Source organism: Otolemur garnettii, unplaced genomic scaffold (genome assembly GCF_000181295.1).
Source record: "Otolemur garnettii isolate 467f Iridium unplaced genomic scaffold, OtoGar3 scaffold00063, whole genome shotgun sequence".
NCBI lineage: Eukaryota > Metazoa > Chordata > Mammalia > Primates > Galagidae > Otolemur > Otolemur garnettii.
In genome coordinates, this window is record NW_003852458.1 from 8,831,213 (window position 1) to 8,845,508 (window position 14,296).

A 14,296-nucleotide genomic window follows, 5' to 3' on the forward strand; every position below is an offset into this window, starting at 1 on the left:
GTAAATATATAGGCAAATACAGAATACTATAATGCAATAATGTTGGTGTGTAAATCACACTTAATTTGGGTATTGGAATAAAGGACAAAAATAATTAAGTAAATAAATATAAATATAAAAATATCTTAGTGTATATAAAATAAAAAAGATGTAATTTATTACATCAATAACAAAGTGTGTAGGAGGAGAAGTAGAAGTGTAGAATTTTTGTATGTGATTTAACGTATGTTTTCATTAATTTAAAAAGAGTAAGAACTATAAAATGCTTCATGCAAAATTCATTATAATCACAACATAGCACCTTTAAAAGATACACAAAAAGTGAGAAAGGAGTCAAAGCATGTCATTACAAAAACCCAACAAAACACAAGACAGCAAGAGTGGAAAAGAAGGACAAAAGTGCTATAAAAGAAAAAAACTAACAAAATGTCAATAGTAAGTCTCTCCCTATAAAAATTTCTTTAAATATAAAAGAAACTCATCCATCAAAAGACATGGAGTAGCTGAACAGCTAAAAAAGCAAAAAAAAATCAAGATTCAACTATGTGCTGTCTATAGGAGAGTCACTTTACATTTAAGAACATACTTAGAAATGAAAGTAAAACAATGAAACAAGATATTTCAGGCAAGTGGCAAGTAAAACAGAGCAGGAACGGCCTTCTTCTCTCAGACAAAATAGACTTTCAGTCAAAAACTGTAAAAAAGGACAAAGAAGTACATTATCCAATCATAAAAGAGTCAAATCATCAGGAACATGTAACGATTATAACTATATGCATACCCAGTATCAGAACACTCAAATATACAAAGTCAATATTGATAGATTTAAAGAAAAAAAAAGATGACATATAATAATAAAGAGACTTTATATCTTCCCTTCCATCATGCATACATCATCCAAACAGAAAATCAATTTAACAAATTGGGCTTCAGCTATAAATTTGACCAAATAAATCCAACAGACATACAACGCATTCCACTTTACAGCAGAATACACATTCTTCTAAAGCATACATATTATTTGGTCATAAATCAAGTCTTTAAAAATGTAATAAGATTGAAATTATAAAAGTACCTTCTCTGACCACAATAGAATGAAACTAGAAATAAATCAACAGCAGAAGGAAAACTGGAATATAGAGAAAATTAAACAATACATTTTTCAACAATCAGTGAATTAAAGAAGAAAACAAAAGGAAATTTAGAAAATAATGAGACAAAAATGACAATGAAAATACAACATATCAGAAACAATAGTAGACGGGAAGTTTACAGCAATAAATGCCTTTATGAAAACAGAAGAATCTTAAATAACCTACTTCTATTCCTTAAGGAACTAGAAAAAGAAGAGAAAACTTACCTCAACATAAAAAGATTGAAGGAAATAAGAAAGATTTGAGCAAAAAAAAAAAAAAGTAGAGAATAGAAAAACAAAAGAAAAATCAACAAAACTAAGAATTTTTTTAAAAGATAAAATTTACGGTCAGTTAAAATAAGATAAAAAGAGAGAAAATTCAAATAAAATTAAAAATAAAAGAGAAGACATTGCAACCCATGAAACAGAAAAAGGATCAAGAGAACAACTATAAGATAACAAATGAGATAACTTAGAGAAAATGAATAAATTGTTATTATTTTTTAAGACAAAGTCTTAGTCTGTCACCCTGGATAGAGTACTCTGGCCGCATAGCTCACATAGCCACATAGCTCAGCTCAGGGGATCCTTCTTGAGTACCTGGTACTATAGGCACCTACCACAACTGGCTAGTTTTTCTATTTTTGGTAGAGATGAGATTTTGCTCCTGTTCAGGCTGGTCTCAAACTCCTGAGCTCAAGATATCCACTCACCTCAGCCTCCCAAAGTACTAGGATTACAGGCGTGAGCCACCGTGCCCGGCCAAATAAATTCTTATAAACATATTGTGTACAAAGACCAAATCATAGAAAGAAGAAATAGAAAATCTGATAGTTCTAAGACTAGTAAGAAGATTGATTCAGTTATTAAAAACCTCTCACCAAATAAAAATAAAACCCAGAACCAAATGGCTTCACAGGTGAATTCAACCAAAGGAGAATTAATACTAATCCTTCTCAAAGTCTTCCAAAAAAGAAAAAAAAATCAAAGGGAGTGAACATTTGCAAATTCATTTTATGAGACCAGTATTACCCTAATACCAAAGGCAGGCAGAAATGACACAAGGAAAAAAAATAAATACAGGCTAGTATCATTAATGAACACGGGATGCAAAAATCCTCAACAAAATACAATCAAACTGAATTCAACAGCACATTAGAATAATTATACACTGGCACAATATAGATCATCAGCAACCTTGGTAAGAACAGTTTTAGTGTAATGGTGGGGAAATAAGGAGATTAGTATAGAATAGGGAGAGAAAGAGAAGTAACAACCTGAAGACTGAAGACAGAGAATATATTTCTATAAATTTCAGAGAAATAGCATAGAGGATAGCGAGGCAGTGTTTTTTTAAAGAGTAGTATTATTAATAGATGCTTGTGTATGAACTGAAATGATCCTGCAGAGACAGATAAAAATGATAATGCAGGAGACAGTGGATAAATTCATGAGTAAACTTTATAGAGATTGAGCAGATGGGATCCAGAACACAAGTGGAGAAGATGAACGCTAGGTAGGAGCAGGTCTGTGTCTTAAAGGAAATACAGAGTATACAGAAACAGATGCAGGTGCACTGTGGGGTTAGCAGTAGGAAATTCAGAAAATTGTCGTCTGTTTGCGTCTATCATAAAATCAGTTTAGAAGGGGAGGGAAGGAGGTGTTGATTTCAGAAACAAGAAGACGTATAAAATTCTCATGTCAGAGAACAGGAAAATGAATTTACTAAGGAAGTGTAGTAAGTCTCTCTGACTGTATCAAATCCCATTGAAAAGCTATGATCAGAAATTGCTAGTGAGTACAGTCATCCAAGCTGTGTCTTTCTTCTCTAACAATGTTGATCCATTGACGTTATCTGGAATTGGAATAGGTGGAAAGTTGAGTTTAACTGAGTTGAGGTTTTTTTAGGTAAGTCGAATGGGGAAGAGCTGAGGTGAGAGCATTAAGGTCATTTTGAAGGGTGTGACTCTAGGAGTTCGGCTTGATGAGAAATGAGGACATGAGGTGGTGATGAAGATTAAACAAAACTTCACATTCTGCAGCTTCCCCTCTACCAGTTTTCAAGGCAGGAGTTTTCCATCCCCCTGACTACCTTTTTGTCCTGGAAGAATAGTCCGGGTTAGGTCATGGCAGGAATATGTGTAGGGCTAACTCTGTTCTAAAGCAACTGTGGTCATCCTCCCCCTCTTCTTCTTCATTCTCCATATAGCGACAGGGGTGTATGACCAAAAAATGCATTTTGATAAGTTCCCACTTGCCCATTAGGGCTCCTTGAAGCGCATCTTCCTCTGTGCTACCCAACAAGCCAGAGGGGTGTCTCTGAGAAAGTTAATCAGGAAACCAAGATCATTTATTATAGTCCACATTCCTTCTTGAAATAATTTGCTTCCCAAGTGAAATGAGGAGCAAAATCATCATTTATAGTGATAATTAAGGATAAATACGACTGCTTCAAAAAATTTAACTCAGAGAAAAAGTTCTATGGAAAACATAATATTAGCTGACATTTAAGATAGAATGTTGTAAGAGCTATCCACTCCTAGGATCTGTAATGAAATATAGGAACGTAAAAAGAGCACTTCTAACTAATCTACGGGCCATCTGTTTCAGTACCTGATCTCCGGAGGTGACTAATCCTGGCTGCCTCTCAAGAATGTTTAACCATCTCCTCCTGCCCCTCTCTTAGCGACCTATCCTCCTCTCTTAACAGAGCATAATAAAAGCATATGGTGCTACAGAAAGCTTCTGGCAACAGAACTCCATCTGAACCATGGTAAAGTTTTCTCTCACTTTTCCCTTCCCGCAAGAATATATGATTTAGATGCTTTCCTGGCCCCTAGCCTTCTGAGACTGATCCTATCCTACCCAGATCAGGACAGGTAAGAAGAACAGAAAAGCTTCTTGAGGATTAAATCCCATAACTACCTCCGGGAGCTCCTCAAGTGCCTAGGTGGTGCTTGAGTGGCATGTTCTCTGGTTTCCAAAAACTGTCATTTGCGGGTGAGAGTCCTAACTAATTGTAAAAGTTTAGTTTTCCAAGAAGCAGACCTTACTCTGTAAGAAACAAGAATTAAAATGCGTACGAGTGTGTTAACCTTTTCTTGACCATCAGAGCACATCAGTTACTCTGCCACCAGGCTTTAATACGATGGAGCCCCTAGAGATTACTTTAGGTATGTCAGATTATCTGACTCTAGTTACATTATCCCAGGCTGCTCAGTGAGAAAAATATAGATCTTAGTGACATTCCTATTTCTGACCTATCTGGAAAAACATTTAGATCATACTCACCAGAGGTGGTCTACTTTTAGGAGAAATCAAGAAGCTTCCTAAAAAAGAAATGATCTTAAGTGCAAGTTGATATACACACATACATTCATGTACACATGCACACACGTACACACACAGAGTAAGCGAACATTGAGAATAATGTAGAGAATAAAACAAAATATACCATACATATTGTCCTCTGGCCAGACCTCATAAACTTATATCTGAGTCCTGAGCAAGAGGTCAGTAACAAAAGACCAATATAAATCAGGCAAAAAAGAGGAAAAGCACTCAAAACTTCAGTAGTGATGACAGACAGAGTCAGCAGTAGTAAAAGTTTATGTCAGCAGCTTCCACAGTGGGGAAACCAGCTCTGGGAACCTTTGATCCTCGTTAGACAGTAACATCTTCAGTGTGGGGCCTCTGCAGACACAACACAGGCTCTGGCGGGGCTGCTAGCAGCAATGAGGTTTGTGCATAAAACTACAGAAGCACAGTTTGGCTCTACATCAAAGGAGCAAAGGTGATGATTCCCCAAAGCTGCCCCAGAAAGGGAAAGAAGGAAAATGCCAAATACTGCGTGGTAGCCCAAAGAACTGGTTTATCCATCCATCCCAAAGGATTGGTTTCTAGATCATATGTGAGAATCCATCCAGAGATTGCTAGATGGCTGGGCCTGCGTAAAACGAAGAATGAGTCCAGATGGACAAAGGACAAAGGGAGATGGGAAATCCATTAGGAGGTAGTAGAGAGGAGTTGAAACTGCCAGTTATTATGAATCTGATGTTATGTAGGAACCGGTAAAGTGTAGAAAACACCACTTGTGTGCTAGTCCTCTCATTTGTTCATCTTCCCTCACAAATATTCCCTGTTGTTCCTGTGCACACATGAGAGTCTTCCTCCTCTTTTCAATGTATTCTCTCTATTCTAATTGGATAGGATGGTAATTAAATTTAAAAAACCTCTAAGTAAGGGTATAAGAAATTTTTATATGAGTAAAGTATACGAGCCTGAAACATATAAACACTGTGGTATCCATTTAGCAATTTGAGGGCTGTGTGTGTGTTTGAGGTTTAACAATTTTAGAACATTTATTCTGTCAAAGAACTGAAATTCAAACTAGCAGATTATAGCCATTTTTATGCACAGTTTTATTCCCTGTAAATCATACTTCAAATGGATGAGGTGTGGCTTGCAAATACAAACAAGATAGATCATTTCATTTCTACCAAAACCAATTTACTGTTTACCTTTGCTTTTAATGACTTTTTGCTGCTGGACATTACTACGCTTTGTATTACCTTATGAGGTCACTTTACTCACGAACAGTATTTGAACAGGTCTAGCTTATAGATAAATAAAATCAACCTGCCACTTGACTTTTGTTAACATAACAAAAGTAGCCAGGCTTATAGACAACGAAGAATGAGTCCAAATGGACAACGAATCAATAGAGGGATGTTTCCTAAATTGGCATTAGTGACCACCAGCATCACCAGATGGGCTGACTTTAAGTGCTGTTGATGGCTGAAAACAAGAAACAGCAGGACTATAAGGAAATGAGGAGAAAGGTTTTAGATTTATCACAGTGACTTAATTTGAACACTGAAGTAGCAATCAAATCATGCTTATTGCTCGAGGTGCACAATGACCTGTCATGTCAGTTATCAAGAATGTTCCCATTTGGGGCCATTAGCCTTGAGTCAAATATCAGTTTCTGGCCTTAAGCCTGATTGTAAATGTGTACACTCATAGACCATATGGCCCAATAGAAAGAGCCTTGTAGAAAGATGTGCATTTAAATTTGGTTCTGCACTTACTCCATAAAGGTCCTCCTCAGAGATGCAGGACCCTGCATCCCTAAGGCAGGACCTCATATACACTTTAAGTACGTATATAAATCACTTAGTGATGTTGTTAAAAACTACATTGTGATTAAATAGAACTGAGGAGTGGGGTCTGATGTGCAGCATTTCTATCAAGCTCCTATGGCCTCAAATGCCGATGCTACAGGCCCTTGGACACACTTTTAGCAGCAAGGCCTTAGAATATTATTGATAGATCATGTGAAAAGTACACATGTGGGGGGGGGGACACAACTACAACAGGGACTCTACCTTACAGATGTAAACACTGTAACCTAATTGTTTGTACTCTCACATTAATCTGAAATAAAATAAAAAGGGAAAATACACGCATGTAAAAACAACCACTTTGTAAATAGTAAAGTAGCATATATATCATGTTATGTTGATTCTTTTTTTTTTGGAGACAGAGTCTCAAGCTGTCACCCTGAGTGAGTGCCGTGGCATCATAACCCACAGCAACCTCCAACGCGGGCTTAAGCGATCCTCTAGTCTCAGTTTTTCTATTTTTCGTAGAGATGGCAGGGTCCCACTGTTTGTCAGACTGGTCTTGAACTCATGAGCTCAAGCAATCCACCTACTCCAGCCTCCCAGAGTTGTAGGATTATAGGCGTGAGCCACGAGGCCTGGCCTATCATGCTACATCGATTCACAATAGAAGGGAATTTAAGTCACAAAAAAAGTCCTAGTAGAACAAATTATGTTTCAGATATTCTTCAATTTTTCCCTTATAGAAAAATCAAAAATAAAACTGTGAATTGGAGAGGTAATTCCAAGAAGAAGGATATTCATCCTAAACGATTTTGTTGTTTTCTGATGACCTTGAAAGATTAACTTTCATATCACTATCCTGAATACAAAGATGAGAAAAAATGCTTTTATTTAGAAGTTTGTACAATTAGACCCAGTCCAAGATTTGTCCTATAGATTGGCTCATTCCAATTAAAATAGAAATGGTAAGTGACAATGAGAAAGAAGACCACTGGATCCAGAAACACTGGCAACAGAAAGAGGGGGTCACTGTGAATGAAGAAATTAATAACAGCAGACACAGGAACAGAGAAATCAAAGCTGTATGAACATCTAGTTTTCCTAAGTGAAACTGATCTTTTTTATTAGTGTTTCAGTTGTCTAAAGGAAATAAAATTCACAAGTGGGATCAATCATTAATCCATAAAGCATTCCTTTTTCCTTATCTAAGGAACAATCAACAAGTCCCTATTGATGAAAAAACAGATTCTCTCTGAGGTTCCAGTCCTACAACATTTTGGTCAGTTTCTCATTGTTGCAGGGTCAGCTTGCTATACTACATGAAGATTTTTATTATAAATTAGAAAATACATAACAGACCCCTTCCCCTTGGTCCCAATCACTCCTAATCTTTTAGATGTTGGACAGACCCAAATTATCTACCCTTTCCTTGCTCCCATGACAGCTCCCTTTACAAAGTTTAGACTCTGCTTCCAACTACTCATCAGACTCACCTTTACCCACATTTTATGCTTTGTCTCCCTACTTCCATGGCCGTTTACCCTCTCTCACCTGCTTGTGGTGAGAGTAAACATCATTCATAATCCAAAATGTGACTGTTAAACAAAGGTGCGTGGATGAAAACTTAGTACCATCAGAGACAGGAAGAAGAAGATTGCTAATCTTCTAATAAAGAAGATTGAAATTTGAGTCATTGTCAATGAGGATTTTTTTAAATCAAATCATAGCTGTGTGCATTAAGGCATTTATGGGGTACAATGTGCTGGTTTTATGTAAAACTTGAAATACTTACAACAAACTGGTTAACATAGGCTTTACCGCACTTTCTTAATTATTGTGTTAAGACATTTGTACTCTACACTTAGTAGATTCGACATGGACCCTTGTAAAATGCACCATGAGTTTCGGCAGTACTATTCCTTTGAAAAATAAATTAAAAGTGAAACTATTAGTACCAATTACTAACTTAATTCCTCAGCCCAGTCAATATCAAATCAATAACCAGCCATTTAAACACAAAACAGCCCCTGCGTGACTAGGTTCTGAAAGCATTCGAGAAGCAGATACTTGAGAAATATTTAAAGAACTGCGCTCAGAGTGGAGAATATCACACACCTGCAGACTGTTCTTTGCTCGAGCCCTGGGTAATCTGGGTCAGCTGCCCCAGGTGGGCAGTCTCACAATTAGGCTGCTCTTGGCTCTCCAGTTGCTTCACCTAAGAAAACCTGAAACTTTGAGGATGACTGAGCAGCAGTTCCCCTCAGTAGAAACACTTGTGTGGTACACCAGGAGTGGTTTTAAATGGTGGAGATAATTACTTAATTCGAGCTGCAGCAACTGGCCAAGTAAACATGTAGCAGCCAGGAAGCTATTAGCATGATTTTAAAGCAATTATTCCATTAGTGTTTAATAGTCTCCAATTAGTCGTCTCTGACGATCAAAGTTTCGATGTCTTTTTTTCTCCAAAATTTCTCAGAACTGAGTAATACAAAAAGGTACCAAACCTTTTTCTTTCTATTTTTTTTTTTAAATCTGGCTTTATATGTATGGTACTACCAAACCTACGTTACAGAAACACTGGGGCATTGAGGAGCATAGATTTGGTGAAATACATTGTGTTTTTTTCTCAGAAAGATTGGGGTGAGAAGAGGAAGCTTTGCAGGGGATCCACTTTGAGTACAATACAAAAAAAGGGGGGGGGGAGAATGATGGAAATTCCCACGGCAGCATAATGCCATCATCTGTATGTCTTTACTCTGAAGATCACCAGAATACCAACATCTCTGGCCTCAGGTTTTCACTTTGTCTCAAGGAAGAAAAGGAAAATTGTCCATTCCTGCTAATGCCTAGTTTCTCATCTCATCACTCTGGTTAGTACTTGTTGCTATGAATCATCCAGATAAAAATCCCAAAGCCTTTCTCTCCAAAATTCCTAGGAGATGCTCCCTAAGGTCTAGAGTAGAGGTCAGATTCCTGAACTGACAGTACTAACAGGTCATTTGTCTTCAACAAGCTTGGGGTTTTTTATCTGTGAAATCAGAGACGATCATGCTAGCTGCTTCATGGGGTTTGGGAAGGATTATGAGAGATGATGCATATAACAGGGCTTAGAAAAAGTTAAGTATTAAAGATATGTATGGGAGATTAAAAATGATATCATCCCATCCTCAGAATTAGCTATGCACACTTAGTCTTTCAGCCCTGAGTATCCAGACAGTCACTTATCCGAAGGCTACATAGCAGTTCTTTCCCTTCTTGCTTTCTATATGTGTAAAAACAGTCAGGTGAGGCCAGGTGAAAGTAACTTTGAAAAAGAAATGAAGAAAAAGGACGGGAAGCCCTGTGAGAGTGACAGTGGAGTTTTGCCAACAAAGTTGTGTACTTTTCTACCATCGCCTTGAAAAGGGCAATCCCTAGGCTCAGGCAGACGGGGTGAATGCAGCGGAGAAGCTGGGGTGTTCTTTTCTTTGGAGATGAGCTCTTGGGAAGCTATCTCTTGCAAAGAGGATAAAAGGAGACAAGCGTTTTGTGGAGGAAGCTTACAGGGTAGCCTGGGCCTGTCATTGCCAACCACCCACTTGACTAACAACTATTGATTCGAGTTACTCATCAGTTACAACTCTGTTGGTTGGACCCTCTAGAGATTTCAAGAGACCCTTTCTTTTCCGGCTTGCCTTTATTATGTTTTCACCTAGTAGCTGAGAGGGGGCGCTGGAGGGGGCAATTGAGAAAAGGTAGACCAGGAGGTTGAAGTTCTTAGCTCAGCTCAGGGCCAAGAGCAGACCACCACCACTCATTTGTCCTCCAGGCGGGTCCTGGAAAGACCAAGTATATGTTCTCTCAGTCCAAGAGCTTAGCCAAATTGGTAGTGAAGTATGGCCATGTCCCCAGCTGTCATTGTCTTAAACTGTCCTGAGACGACCCTTCCTCCTCTGACACCTGAACTAGGGGCTGCTGCGCGCTCCCGCCCCAGAAAGCTGCCCAGTCCTTGGGTCCAAGTTGCGCGCCGTGCCGAAGCTTCCTGATCCCCCCGTTTCTTTCTTGCTTTGTCCACACTTCCCCCCTTCTAGGCTGTCTAGACGCCAGCTCAATCATCTTTCCCCCACCTTGTGCCTGTTAATCCCCCCTCCGCCACAGCTCACGCAGGCTTTCCTGCCGGCGTAAGTCCGGAGCAGCAGCCGCACGGTTCACAAAGGTTTGCTTTTCCGAGCCGGGCGATACGCGGGGCTCACGCGCCCTCCGACCAGACTCCGACCGCGGCTACTCAGCCAGGCCCTCCCGGGCCACCCTGCTCGGGAAGCGGGGCCCTCAGCCCTCGCCCCCTTCGGCTCCTGTCAAGGGCAGCTGTCACGCTGCCGCGGGTCCCTGAACTTTCATCACTCTTCGAGAAGCGTTTTGTCTCTTTAAAGGAGACTGGGGGCGAATATCAACGACTCCAGCGGAGAATCTACCACATCTGCTGAATTCCGTGCCCGGGGTGGACTCAGAGGTCCACGCGCCGGAGCCGAGACCCTAAGACATCACCTCACGCTCCCCTCACACGGTCACCCCACAGACCCAGAATTGCTCCCACTCTCCCAATCTGCGGGGAGAACCCTGGGGGTGGGGGGCACGCGGCGTCTCGCTGGAGCCCAGCTTCTCCCCTGCCCCAGTCCTGCGCCTACAGCCTGCTTCAAAAGCCCTGGAGAAAAGCAGTCACCTTGACTCCTGGCGCTTGGGTTCCCGGGGGTTTGGGAAACGCTGGGAAGCCCAAGGCTACCAAGCACGCGCTCGCCTCGCCCGTGACCCACCCCCGAAGACGACTTTCCCTCCCGCGGACCCCGCGGCAAGTTACCACTTAGTGGGAGATAAGCAGGGCGGGGCGGGTGGAGCGGAGCCCCGCGCCTACCTGGGATGGCTAAATTGGTCAGGGGGATGCTGTGGATGCTCTCCGGCAGAGTTGCCATCCAGTCGGCCAATTTCAGTTCGTTTTTCCCCTGAGATGAGGCCATCGTGCCGGTCGGCGTGCAGCGCGCTGGTCCCCGCGCTCCCCGGGCAGGCAGGTCGGCAGGCTGCTGCCGCTAATCCAATGTTTGCTCCAGCCCCGCTAGAGTTTACACTCCGCTCGGCGCCACACCCACAGGATGGCGCAGACACATGCTAATTTTAATAATTATTCAAAACACCCCATGCTCCCTCAGTGCCTCCACCAGACTCCGCTGGAGCTTTTGTTCCTGACGTCCGTGTCCTCTCCGCTCTCCCCTCCCTCCTCGACTCCCTCCTCCCGTCTCATCCTTCCTAGGCGTCTCTGCCTTTCCTCGCCATCCTGCAGTTTTCCTTGGCGGCTTCTCTGATTTTTTTAATTGTTTTGCCCGAGGTCTTACTCAGTCCTTTGGTGTGACTTCCTGGCCCCCTTTGTATGAAAGACAGTCCTGCGGTTGAACATAAAAATCTTAGTAGACTTCGGGATGGTGCTGCCTCGTGAGCAGCTGATTCTCATGCCTGCTTTCAGGACTTTTCATCCTTAACGAATAGCTTTCCTTGTTGTAAGTTACAACAGGTTATGTCTTTCCTCGGAGGCGGCCCACAGCCCTGTGTATAACAAAATGGTGGTCTTTAGTCATCACTTTGCCTAATTTTTTTTAACAGCTGATGAGAGTGGTGTCAATACAAGACACAGTTAAATTCGTGGTGGTTCCCACTTAATCTCAGGGACCCTGCTCCAGACATTTCAAATCGAGAAGTGCAGTACTTCCTTCGTTTTCCAGATCATGAGAAGTCTAATATTATTTCCACGGAGAAAGTGTCCTCTGTTCTGCCAGTTTCATGGCACTCAGGGCAAGACTGAAGCCTTATGCTAGAAGAAAATCGCCACATTTCCCAGGGACATGCTGTAATTATTGCCAGTAGCATTTGGTGGAAGGTATTTGGCACCAAAGTGATCTGTGTGACTGTCTAGATTTTCATTCCTTGGCAGACTAGAGAGACGTGCCTCTCTCAAGAGAAATCACTCGTTGAGCCTCTAAAGGACTGTCTGGGTCTACACGCCCTCAGATAATAAAAAGGAGAGAGATCAAGTCTTACGAATGGGAAGAGACCAGAGGTGGCCCAAGTACAGCCTTACAAGAGATGAATTCAAGTGTGCTGGGCCTTTGCAACCCTGAGAATGGAGGTGCAGTAAAGGTATCTCTATCCTTTCATCCCACTGGTGTGTAAATACTTCTTTTTCAAAAGGAAATCTTGTTAGATTGGAGAAATGAAAATCAAGGTAAGAAAGAGAGCTGGAGCTATGAAACTTAACAATAAACATGTCAGTTTCATAAACCCATTTAATAGCATTAACAAAGAAAAACACACCTGAATGTAGCTTATTTTGTACAAAGAATCTGAGCCCAAAGCATACTCACCCCCAAGTGGGGAGCACTATGGGAAAGATGGAGAGAGAAGAGATAATGCCTTATCCTTGAGATCAAATTTTCCAACCCCACCCCTATAGAATCAATTAATAGCTTCAAGAGGACACAGTAGGGTTACCTTTAGGGATGAGAAAGACATTTACTAGACTCTCCCTCAGTCAATCTTAACATGCATGTTAGCAAAACAGAACCCACATAAACTTTTAATTAGGATGAAAATTTAGCTCACTACAGGATTCTTGGGTCAAGAGACCTACAAACACCTCACATCTGGCAAATTGTGTGCTCTGAGGGCATCAATGCAGGGCAGATCTGGCAGTCAGCTGCTCTGTCTTTGAGCAGTTCAGGACAAGTCCTCTTCCCGGCCAGCCCTAGTTTTCTCCATTATAAAATGGTGATAACAGTTCAGAGACTTGTGGAGAAGCTGCTGGGAAAGCACGTATATTTGCTTATTACGGTAAGAGGATACATGTACTCCCTGCTCCTTGTCATTTCTATCTTTATATTCATTTTCAAGGAAATAAAAGAATTATTGAATCTGAGCAATTTTTAAAATAAGATACATGCCCTCTTAAAGTGTGCTGAGCTCATGCATCCCGGGAAAGTTTACAAAGTATTTTATAAAAGTGAAACCACCTTAAACATTGAGAATCATTCCCTCTGTAAAGAATCATGTACTATTTTTGGCAAAATGAACAAATAATGCTTTCCCTGTTTCATTTGCTTTGAATTTCAGGATTTTTAATGTACTGGTTTAGCACAAATGATTATTATTCTCTATATCAGTGGTTCTCAACCTTCCTAATGCTGCGATGTATTTTCATTGTTACAAAGGGGTCATGACCCACAGGTTGAGAACCTCTGGTCTATATGCAACCCAATAGAAAAGACATGTCTGAAAGTTGATAGTTCTGAATTTCTTTCCTGGCCTTGTGGTCAGTATTTTGGCAATTCTATGACCCAGTTTCCACATCTTTCCATCACTGCTCCTGCTACCATTTACTAAACGACATTAAGAAAATCATGTTTCTCTGGGCTTTAGTTTGGCTACTTTATTAGTCAGGTTTCTCCAGAAAAAAAGAGAACCAGTATATATTGAGAGGGGGGAGAGAGTGATTTTAAGAAACTGATTCATGTGACTGTCAGAACTGGCAAGTATGTAATTTCCATGTTGCATCTTTAACACAAAATTGCTTCTTCTGTAGAAAACCTTTGTCTTTGTTCTTAAGGCCTTCAACTTACTGGATGAGGCGCACACACATTATAGCAGGTAATCTGCATTACTCAAACAATTGAAAATGTTAATCACATCCACAAACACCTTCACAACATCTAGATGAAAATTTGATGAAACAACTAAGCATTAGCCCAATTGACACATAAACCATCACACCCACTGACAAACGAAACTAGAAGTTGCTATTGATCTCTACAACCCCTTTTGACTCTGTAATTCTATAATCCTGTTTCCTTTATAATTCTTCTCATACATATAGCTTCTAGAAATAGAAAAAGGAATGTAGATATTTATCTTAAATTTTGAATCTATTTAGACAACTTAAGGTATAGATCAAGATTTTATCCCCACCACATAGATGACAAAATATCAAAGACTTTTACTTGTGGTGTTGAGCATGACC

At 40.5% G+C, this 14,296-nt stretch overlaps 1 protein-coding gene across 1 annotated transcript in view; it reads right to left on the reverse strand.

The window, feature by feature from the left end:
- Window positions 1–11,252, reverse strand: part of PLCXD3 (phosphatidylinositol specific phospholipase C X domain containing 3) — a 164,612-nt gene extending 153,360 nt beyond the window's left edge. Inside the window, exon 1 of the mRNA XM_003792956.3 lies at window positions 11,150–11,252. Coding sequence (XP_003793004.1) covers window positions 11,150–11,252 — 103 coding nt within the window. The remainder of the gene's footprint in view (window positions 1–11,149) is intronic.
- Window positions 11,253–14,296: the final 3,044 nt, after the last annotated feature.